At 33.4% G+C, this 11107-nt stretch overlaps 1 protein-coding gene across 1 annotated transcript in view; it reads left to right on the top strand.

Moving 5' to 3' along the window:
• XPR1 (xenotropic and polytropic retrovirus receptor 1) overlaps positions 1–11107 on the top strand; it is a 127295-nt gene that overhangs the window by 65712 nt on the left and 50476 nt on the right. The window contains 1 exon segment of the mRNA XM_025043963.1: positions 6984–7085. Within this exon segment, the coding sequence (XP_024899731.1) occupies positions 6984–7085 (102 nt within the window).

Here is an 11107-nt window from a genome sequence, read left to right as displayed (position 1 = left end):
ACCTGCCTAATCTTACCTCCTAACCTTACCTTTTGTCAGTCCCATTTTGTCCTTTCAGGTCCTCAGGCACCCTAGTTTCTTTTCCAAAATGCTGTTCCCTCTACTGGAAATCATTTTACCTCTTTTCTTTCTTATCCTTTAGGTTCAAGTTTCGGATTAAACATCATCTCCTAAGGGGAGGTCTTTTCTGACCATCCCTTAGCCTGCCAAAAAGGATAGTTGTCCATCCTAGTATGTACCCTCTATCTTAGTACCCTGTTTGTTGCCTTCACAAAACTCTAAAGTTTGTAAGTCTTTGTTTGCTTATTTATGTGGGTTTCTTTCTGCTTCAGCCACTAGGATGCAAACTCTCTGAGGGCAGGAGCCACATCTGTCTTGTTCATGATTATATCCCCAGCATTTAGCACAGAGCCTAGCATCTAATAGGCACAATAATTTGTTGAATAAATAAATGAATCTGCTTTATTGTATCAGTGTGTTCTGTTATAGTGTTAAATTTAAAGTTAAAAATATTTTTATCGAAATATAGTTCATATACTATAAAATTTACCCTTTAAAAGTACATAACTTAGTGGTTCCTAATATATTCACAGGGTTGTACAACCATCACCACTATCTAATTCCTGAATATTTCGTCACTCACCATTCTCCCCTCCCCCAACCCCTGATAACCACTAATCTACTTTCTGTTTCTATGGATTTGCCTGTTTTGGACATTTCATATAAGTGGAATTATGGAATATGTGGTCTTTAGGGTCTGGCTTCTTTCCCTTTGATTATGTTTTCAAGGTTTATTTGTGCTACAGCATGTAATATAGCACTTCATTCCTTCTTATGGCTGAATAATATTCCATTATGTGGATGTGCCATGTTTTGTTTATCCATTCATCAGTTGATAGACTCTTGGATTGTTTCCACTTTGGGGCCATTGTGAATATGCTGCTATGAGCATTTGTGTATAAGATTTTGTGTAAATATGTTTTCATTTCTCTTGGGTATAATCTTGGAAGTGGAATTGATGAATCATATGGTAATTCCATACTTAATTTTTTGAGGAGCCTCCAAACTGTTCTCCAAAGTGCCTGCACCATTTTACATTCCCACCAGCAGTATATGAGGGTTCCAAGTTTTCTCATCCTTGCCAACACTTCTGATTACTTGTCTTTTTCATTATAGGCATCCTACCGGGTATGAAGCAGCATTGCGATTTTGATTTGCATTTACCTAATGATTGATGATGTTGAAAGTTTTCATGTGCGACTGGCCATTTGTATATCTTTTGGAGAAATGTCTACTCAGATCCTTTGCCCATTTTTAATTGGGTTGTCTTTATTACTGAGTTCTAAGAGTTCTTTATATATTTTGGATACTAGGCCCTTATTTGATATATGGTTTGCAGATATTTTCTTTCATTCTGTGGTTGTCTTTTCACTGTCTTGATAGTGCCCTTTTAAACTCAGAAAAATTTTAATTTTGATAAAGTCCAATTTATCAGATTTTCCTTTCATGACTTATGTTTTGGTGTCATATCTGGGAAACGATTGCCTCATCTAGTCATGAAGATTTATGCCTTTTTTCTTTTGAGAGCTTTTACATTTAGATCTTTGATCCACGGAGACAAATTTTTGTATATGATGTGAGGTAGGGGTGCAAACTTCATTTGCAAATGAATATCCAATTATTGGAGCTTTATTTAAAAAAAGACTTTAATAAAGCATCATAATTTTCATGAAAAGTATTAATACTGTTTCAGCCTTTACAGTTCAAAAAATAATGCATAGACCACATACTGTGTACCAGACATTATCTTGGTAATAAGAGTTATAAAAATAAAAAAGATAATAATCCCTACCTTCAGTATCTCACAGATCTAGAAAATGAGAAAAGTGAAAGTAGCAACAAAAATTTGAAGGAACATACAAAATATTTGAAGATGTTAATAGTAGTTTTAAAGAATTGGTTTTCGAGAGCTTTTATGTGAAAGTAAGATGACACTTATGATATAAAAATAAAAGTATTCCTGAAAATTGCTATAAAAAGCACTTAGTGGTTGCTATGCAGTAGGGATATTTTACCTTGATTAGTACTTTTGGGGTTATTTGCTGTTAATATTGGGGGGTGGGGAGGGAAGTAAGAAAGAAATTACCTGGCATCCACAAATGCGAAGTAAAGATAAGACCGTAATAGAAATGACAGAAAAATTTCTGCCTAACTCATTCTCATTCTCTCTCTCTCTCTTATAACTGACTGAATTAGTATTTATTTAACTCAGAGCAAAGGGTTCTCTACAGCAGTGTTCTCTGAGTCTTACTTCTAGATTTTTTCCCCCCTTTGTCTTTTTCTTTTTGTTGATGTTTATCTTATAATTGTTGATACATTTTGCTAACATTTGCACTTATTTATGCTTGCTTTTTTTGAACTAGGATTCGTCTTTTGTGAGTAATTATTGAATTCAGGACATGTTAAGTTCATTGTTTTAGTTTGCTAGGGTCGCCAGAATACCACAGACTGGGTATCTTGGCTTCAAGTGCAAGATCAAGGTGCTGGCTTTTCTGTTAAGGCCTCTCTTCCTGGCTTTCAGAGGGCTATCTTGATTCTCACGTGGCCTTTGTCAAGTGTGCACATCCAAGGGGAGAGAGGTAGGAAGGGAGAGGGATGTCTTTTACTCTTCTTATAAGGACACCAGTGCTATTGGAGTAAGTCCCCACCCTAATGACTTCATTTAACCTGAGTTATCTTCTCAAAGGAACTATTTCCAAATACAGTCACATTGGGGATTAGGGATTCAACCTATAAATTCAGGATAGAGGACACAATTCAGTTCATACACTCATGTAACACATAGCAGTCAATGTAATATTCTTGTTTGTATATTAAGAAAATACAGCGAGTCTCTATAAACTGTAAAACTTATATTCTTACTGGAAGCGGGGCGTGGAAACCTCATGTTATCTAGGCACTCTGCACCTGTATTTCTTCACCTATAAAACAAGGGAATTAGTCTTTGTGATTTCTAAACGGTGAAATTCTCAGTTCCTCCAATTTAGAGTTACTGATTTCTAACAATTTTTAGGATATCTGGTATAGGAAGCATTTTGTAGTAGGAATTAATATTTCGTAAGTCAGCATTCTACTCACTTTTAACTGAAACAAATGGCTTAATTATTCTTTGTACTTCTAAATTCTGATATAGTTACTCTTTTCAGTTAGCTGTGCTATTTAGGTTTTACTATGTGTAATTTAAAGATTTGGTGTGACATGTTTCTCTTTTTCTTCTAGTTAATAACATCCTTTATTTATACAATATGATTTATTTATCCTTCAGAATACATTTCATTGTAATGGATTCAAACAATACAGTCAGTGTAGATAGCAAAATGTAAGACTCCCTGTCATACCTACTCCTTTTTCAAAGTTGGTATGCATCCTTCCAATCTTTTTTCTATGAATGTACATATGAATATTAAGCACATATTTTTCATAATTGAGATTATGCTACATGTATTCTGATATTTAAATTTTTTTCTCACCATTGTGTTTTGGGATTTTCATGCATACCATGTTGTATATAAATTTTTAAATGGCTACATAGTATTATATGAAATTATTGTATTTTATTTATTCCTTTTTTGTTGGACATCACTTTGTTTTCTTTATCACTATTAAAAGTAATGATGCATAGATATCTTTGCACATATATCTATTTGTGCAGAGATTCCTTTAGAATATGTTTCTTACATGTGGGATTGAGCCCACTGAAAATTTTGAGAGCAAATGTCTGATTATCTTCCTTAAAGGCTTGACAAATTTACATTTCCACTAACAGGGAGTGAGAGCATTTATTTACTTCACCATTGCCAAAATAATATCAGTATTTTAAAATTGCTTCCAATATGATGGTTGAAAAATTGTATTTCATTATTTTGAAGTCGCATTTATCTGATATCTAGGATGTTGAGCATCCTTTTATTCGATCATTGGCCATTCGTATTTTTCTATGAATTACTCTAAGTTACCGTACATTTTTCGTATGGAATATCATTTTAATATTGATTTGTAAGAATTTTTTAGAAAGCATTTTTGCATGTGTATTCTTTATTTTAAATGTTACAGATAAATTTTTCCTGGTCTTGTCTTTTAACTTTGTTTATGATGTAGAATGGAGATATTTCATTTTCTGAGAATGTCAGTCATTCCATTTATGGCCTCTGTTTTGTGTCGTGTTTAGGAAGACTTTTTCCATATAGAGTTATTTATTTTTTCTAGTATTTTGTAATATTCTTTCTTTTACTCCATCTAGAATTTATTTAAATGGATGGTCAATTGACCCAACCCTATTTGTTACGTGGTCCATTCTTTTCTCACTGATTGAAGCCCTCTTTATCTTAATCTAAATGTCTGTGTAATGTACAGATTTACTTCTGGATGTTATCTTCTGGTCTTTTTGTTGTGTTTTTCTAATTCCTTTAGCAACAGTATGCTTCTAATTGCAGTTGATTACTGTGTCTTTTGAAATCTGAGAGGACAGGAACATTTTCTTTCATTTAATTTATTTTGCTAGCTAGTCTTGCTATTTTTATCTGTAGTTTTTTTTTTTTTTTTTTTCTGTTTTCCTGTTTACTATTACTTCTTAGTGTTGCTGTAACCTTACTCTAACTTCTTCTGGTTTGTTACATGTGAACTAGAAAACTAGGTAACAAACTGCTGGTATTTTAGATAAAACAGTCCCTAAATTGAGGAAATGAATAAGTCATATGAGATTGGTTTTATGGATAGAATGTTTATACTTTAATACATAAAATTTATTACATATGTTTTAGTTTCTCAGGCTTTTTAGATTTTTCTGTTTCTAGATTATTAGTAATATTTTAAATAGTTGATGTTGCTGAATATATAATCTCCATATAAACATTAATATATGTTAGAATTCTTTTTAAAACAAGCTATGTTTAAATCACTTTGTTGAACAACTTTATTTGCATCACGTTAGGTTAATAGAAGTTGTCTGTTAATAGGGAAACAAAGTAAATATGACCAAGCCCATTTTTTGCTTTTAGATTTTCTTTCCTAGCAATACAATAGAGAATAAAGTAAAAATGGAAAAAAAAAGTGATAAGTAGAGTAAGATATTACTCTTATTTTAAATCAGCTATAGCTAAATGCTATCATAAAAACAGCATCCGTTACCATGGAGCATCTTTTAACTCAAGGTTAGCTTTTTAAAAAGGTTGACCTGCTTTATTCTTGGAAAAATAATTGTCAGTGGCCTTGGATAGCTAGCAATAGCCTTTATTTTACTTAAATTGCTGAGCTTACATGAGGAGCTTAAAGTGGGATCCCTTCTTTACTGCAAAATCAGTAGAATCCTGGATTATCTGTTCAGTTCTAAAGCATATGAAATAAAGAAATAGATAGATAGATAGATAGATAGATGATAGATAGATAGATAGATAGATAGATAGATGATAGATTACATATATATGTTAAGGTTTGTAGAGTACTAATTCTTTACATCTGTGTTATTCAGATCAATAGATTCAACATGCTTTTTAGAATTTCATTTTAAGCTTTTGTTTTTCTTTAAAATATGGTACTATGAATGACTGTGTGTGTGCGTGTGTGTGTGTGTGTTGCCTATTACTTAGGGAAATACTGTTTCTCTTATTCCTGGACAAGTGAATTATTTAAAGGTTTCTCAGGTTGTGCTAAGATTTGGGACATCTGGGGGACATAAAAGATCTTTTATTTTTTATAGACATTTCAAATTTAGTGCCCCAAAGATCCAGAAATAGGATCTTTCTGGAGTCCAGTCAGCTCTCACTTGGGCAAGAAACATATCCTTTTAGGCTTGAGGGTTTGAATGACTGTGTGTGTGCGTGTGTGTGTGTGTGTGTTGCCTATTACTTAGGGAAATACTGTTTCTCTTATTCCTGGACAAGTGAATTATTTAAAGGTTTCTCAGGTTGTGCTAAGATTTGGGACATCTGGGGGACATAAAAGAATCTATACTTTTTATAGACATTTCAAATTTAGTGCCCCAAAGATCCAGAAATAGGATCTTTCTGGAGTCCAGTCAGCTCTCACTTGGGCAAGAAACATATCCTTTTAGGCTTGAGGGTTCCTGATGCTGCCTACATAATCTGTATTTATGGGATTCAGTAAATCAATAATACTATATGACAGAACTCACAAAGTGGATCCAGCCTGCAGAGACATATTGATTGGCCCATGAAGTGTTTTTAAAATATCTAGATTTATGGCTTCTTCTGAAAAATTGGAAGCTCTGACAACCTGGGCCATATGTCACCACATGGATGGACATGTGCTCTCCAGTTTGCTAGAATCCAAACCACTCCTTATCCTTAAGATGGTAGTTACCATTTATCACACTTGCATAGTCACCCACTAACTCAACTCAATTATGTTCTTACTCCACAGCTGAAGGTTTAGAATATATAATTTTTATAACCATCAGTCTGCATCTCTTTCTCTTTGTCTGGTGCAGCTAAAGTAAAAATGAATAGACAGCAATTTAGTATAGTTAGAACAATCAACTCACCTTTTCCAGAAACATATTATATATTCAGGTCTTCATTTGCTCTTGCATCTTTTTATTCCCCTGAAATATTTAATCTATTCTTGCAGAATCCTACTCATTTCAACTGCCACCACTTTGAATCTTTCTTGATCACCTCTGTCTACAGTGGCGTGTTTCCCTTCTGAAGTCTTAGAACACTTATTTTCTCCACCACATATATTCATTAGAGCAGAGATTTAGAGAGTCTTATTTAATTTTTAAAAATTGTGTTCCTGTGAAGAGGCCTTTGCTTAGTCTTTTCTTAATATGATTCATAGTTCATTTTTTCAAAGAAATGTGTATATTGTCATTTTGAAGACTAAGAAAGTAGTAATTTTAAATTTATTTCCCCAGTTTTCCTAATTGGCCTCTGGACATTAAATTTAACTATTTTCTTTGCTTTCAGTTACAGATGAGGACACGGTAAAGAGGTATTTTGCCAAGTTTGAAGAAAAATTTTTCCAAACCTGTGAAAAGGAACTTGCCAAAATCAACACATTTTATTCAGGTGAGTCAATTTTTGGTACAACTAACAAGAGACAATTTCTGTTGCTTAGGAAGGAGAAACTCTGTCATATCATTGTTTAAACTTCTGATCATCATTTTAAAATTAGGGCTTGTTTTCCTTGCTATACTGCACTGAAGGGGTATTTTCTTTAGCTAAAGTGGGAACACATCTAGTACCTCAATGTTTAATAAGCCTTATATGGTCATTGCCTAGATTCTCTTGCAGTTGCAAGGAACCTCATTGTGAAGCAGTGCCTTGATAGAGCTTCACTATATATATGTATATAGCGCAGTCTAAAGCTCTGAGGAGTCAAAGACTTGATTTTATCATTTCTCTCATAGCTGAATTACACAGCTCCAGCTTTTTAATTATGTCAGTTTTATGCCTTTCCAATGCATTGCGTAACACTCATATCTGTCTCTAAAGCACAGTCTCCAGAGTGGCATCTACACGATTCTATTGGAGTTGAGAAGAAAATATTAGAACTTGTATTTATTTATGTCTTACTCCTTAAAAATTTTTTGTATATATGTTTACTACCTTACCTTTTTAACATCTGTTTTTCCATCTCACACAGCTCAACTCAGATTCCTTCATTGTATTCCAGCTGTCAGGCTCCTCCCAGAATTACTTCTCTATGAGTCATTTTAACTACTTGTCCTTTGTGCTTGTAATTCCTTTACCCTTATTGTCTTGTAATGCTTCTGCCTAGCTAACCTCCAATGGTAGACCATTCCAACCTTTTGCTTTCTTCGTGTCTACCCCTGGGCTGCTTAGGACAGCTGAAAAAAAAATCATACAGCTGAACAAATTTGAACTACTATACATTCGTTGTTGCATTTTTAACTGTGTCCTCAAAGCTGCCTGTGGACCCTAATCAATGCCCTTTTTCATGCTCCAAAGTGTTCTTCTAAACTCTACACCATTCTCTTGAATTCTATGACCCATCTTCCCTATCAGGCTCTTTAATCTCCTACTTTGCAAATAAAAATAAAGACTTTCAACTCCTGTTGATGTATAATACTTATGAAGATCTAGGCCATTCCCTCCCCTCAAATACCTACAGGCATTCTTACCTTTATTAATTTTCATCCAATTTCTTTAGAAAAGATATCCCTTTTTAGTCCATGGCAAATCTCTACAACAACTGACTGAATTTTAGTTCCTTGAGACTTTGCACCAGTAATTACCTCCTTTAAGAATTTTTGAATAAATGCATCATTAACTTCCCTTTTTACTGGTTTAGTCTCTTTAACAAGTCACTCCCTTCAAATAAAAAGGGAAGCAAATATCTTAACTCTGTGTTCTCTTCCTCATCTTTTGTTGATGGCTGGACTTCTTCCTAGGCAGAGGGAAGTTTATGCAAAGCCACAGAACCCTTAAAGGACATGGCATATATACATGTCCTCTTTACTACATTACAAGCACCTAGAAGGCAGAGACAAAAGAGAAATATTATTTGAAATTATGCAGATGGATTTTTCAGCAAGGGAAAAATTTACAGAAGGAACGGCAGCATTCAAAGACAAAGATAATTACCGTAATTAGAAGATAGGAGGATAGGGGGAAACTAGCATTGTAGATGGCCATGTAACGTAGAATGAGGAAGAGGAGACTAAAAGAGGAAAGCATTTTCAGTGAGAAGAGGGTTTAGACTGTTTGTCAGTGTTCATCATATTGGATATGATCTAAGGCTGTAAATGAAAAACAAATGAGGTCAAGTTTATTAGCATTTTCTTTTACTATGATTTTTGGGGGAAAGGGTCTCCGAGTCTAACTTTAAATGGATAACTTAGATCACAAAGAATAGATAATGCTTCTTAGTTTACATTAACAATAGGTACATACCTTGTATATTTTGAGTTATACATAGACAGATATGTGTGTTTTGTATGTATGCATCTGTATATGTGTATGTATACAATATTTTTTTAAGAAACAATACTTATCCTTTCTACTTGTAACATCTATATTTTATTATTTCTATTTGATTTTTAAAATGCTGATTTATGATCCACTAAATTACTTTCATGACCCTATATTGGATTACCAGCCTTGGTTTAAAAAATAATATCTTAGACTTGGTTACTTTTCAAAAATAATTTTAGGCTTTCTACTGTTAAAAACTTGGGAGTATGATTTAATGACTTCCTTTTTCTATATGTATTAGCAGTGCCCGTTAGGGCATGTCTCTTGATGTTATCACAGAGTAGTTACGAATTGATAGTCTTCAGACTGACTTTTTGCCAGGTCAGGAAGTGATGGGTAATATGAAGACATGATTGACAGAAATAGAATTTGGCATTTATTCTAGACAGTATCATTTTTCTCCTTATTTAGCTGCCTTTTCTGTGGCAGATTGTCTTGTAGACTGCGATCCTCAGACATTAGGGCATATGAGACTATAAGTAATGCAGGGGATGGCATCTTCACAAAAAAGCAAACTATCATCTAAATTAATGCTCTTTTAAACTGTAGGTTGTGGCCCAATAAATAGGTCAGGAAATTAAAATGTCTGGGGTTATCACAGGCATTTAAAAAAATGTAAATTGAATGTAGTTGAATAGAAAAATATCAGTGTACATCTAATCCATTTATTTACCAATTATATCTACTTTGTATGTGCAGTATGATACTTGGTATTTTAGAATTTTGCAAAGTACTGTGGAAACTGATAAGAAGCATTGACTCTACTCGGAGAAAAAGAAAGAGATTGAGGAAAAGCTTTCAGAAGAAATGCCATTTAAATTGGGTCTTTGAAAATGTATGGGTATTTGCCAAATGCCATTGGGGGAGTATGTTCGGGGTTGCAGTCGGGGGAGTATGTTTAGGGTAGCAGTTGGAGTGTAGTGTTCCAGGGCAAGAGGAAAATCAAGTACATGACATGTTTGGGGGTGAGGAAAATAGTCTGCCAAGGCTGGAGTTGTAAGAGAACAAGGAGTAAGTTGGTGACAGAGGGAAAATTGGAGGAATAGGATATTTTATTCACACATGGAGATTTTAGACTTAAGTACTTGAAGTGTAACAATTTCAGGTAATAATACCAGATAAAAGCAGGACAAATATTGCATGTAATGTAACAAGATTAACTATCCTGAATCATCTATGATGGGTCAGTATTCTTGTAAACTTACTTTATATTTCAAATAACACTGAGACCCATAACGTGAATCAGGGGAATAGTAACATTGCAAAAGACAAATAAACAAACAATGAAAGTATTCTGAGTCACTATTTTATCAAGAATTATTCTTCAGTTGCATGACAATATTAACAGCTTCACTTCTGAAGATAGCTTATAGTTCAGAAATAACTTTTTCTAAAGTAAAAAAAAATATGTCTGGTGAAAAGTGAAGATCTTGTTAAACCTTATTTTAGCTTTCTGAGGGATGCATGAGTGTTTTGAAAATTCTTGAATGGTTATTGGAAATTTTTATCAAATATTATATGGGAGCTTATGGCATTAAGCATATATTATTAAGATAATAATCATTCTCATTCAGAGTCATCTGACTTACTGGCATGAGTAGAAATTGGAATTTATTGCCAAGTAGGCTTTTTTCATCAGTATTTATAAAATTGCTTTGAAATATTTTTTATTTTTTATAAGTGTATTTCTAAATTTTCATTTACTGACCAAAGTATGTTTTTATATAATATATAACTTTTTCAGGTTTTGTGTTGTCCCACATGTTTGAGCTTTTTTGGAGATCTGACTCTAGAAAACTGAGGTATCATTGCAAAATAGACTTGGACACTTGATGTCAAAGCATTGTTTTTCATTCTTTTTAAACCTATGCCCCTTTTGATAAGTATAAAAAGCTCTATAACTATAGTAATATTGAATATGATTTTTTTTCCAATTACATGTTATTTATACTCTCTTGCTGCCAACAGGGACTCAGTCTCTTTTATATGCTCTTCTAGATAGTCTTGCCCTTAAAGCAGAGAATCACTAGTTTAAAGAAAGTAGCAAAAAACCCTTGAAATTTTCATTTCGTCTCTATTTTATAGGAACTCTT

Source organism: Pteropus alecto, unplaced genomic scaffold (assembly GCF_000325575.1).
Source record: "Pteropus alecto unplaced genomic scaffold, ASM32557v1 scaffold101, whole genome shotgun sequence".
NCBI classification, from domain to species: Eukaryota; Metazoa; Chordata; class Mammalia; order Chiroptera; family Pteropodidae; genus Pteropus; species Pteropus alecto.
This window is presented reverse-complemented; position numbering and strand designations above follow the sequence as displayed.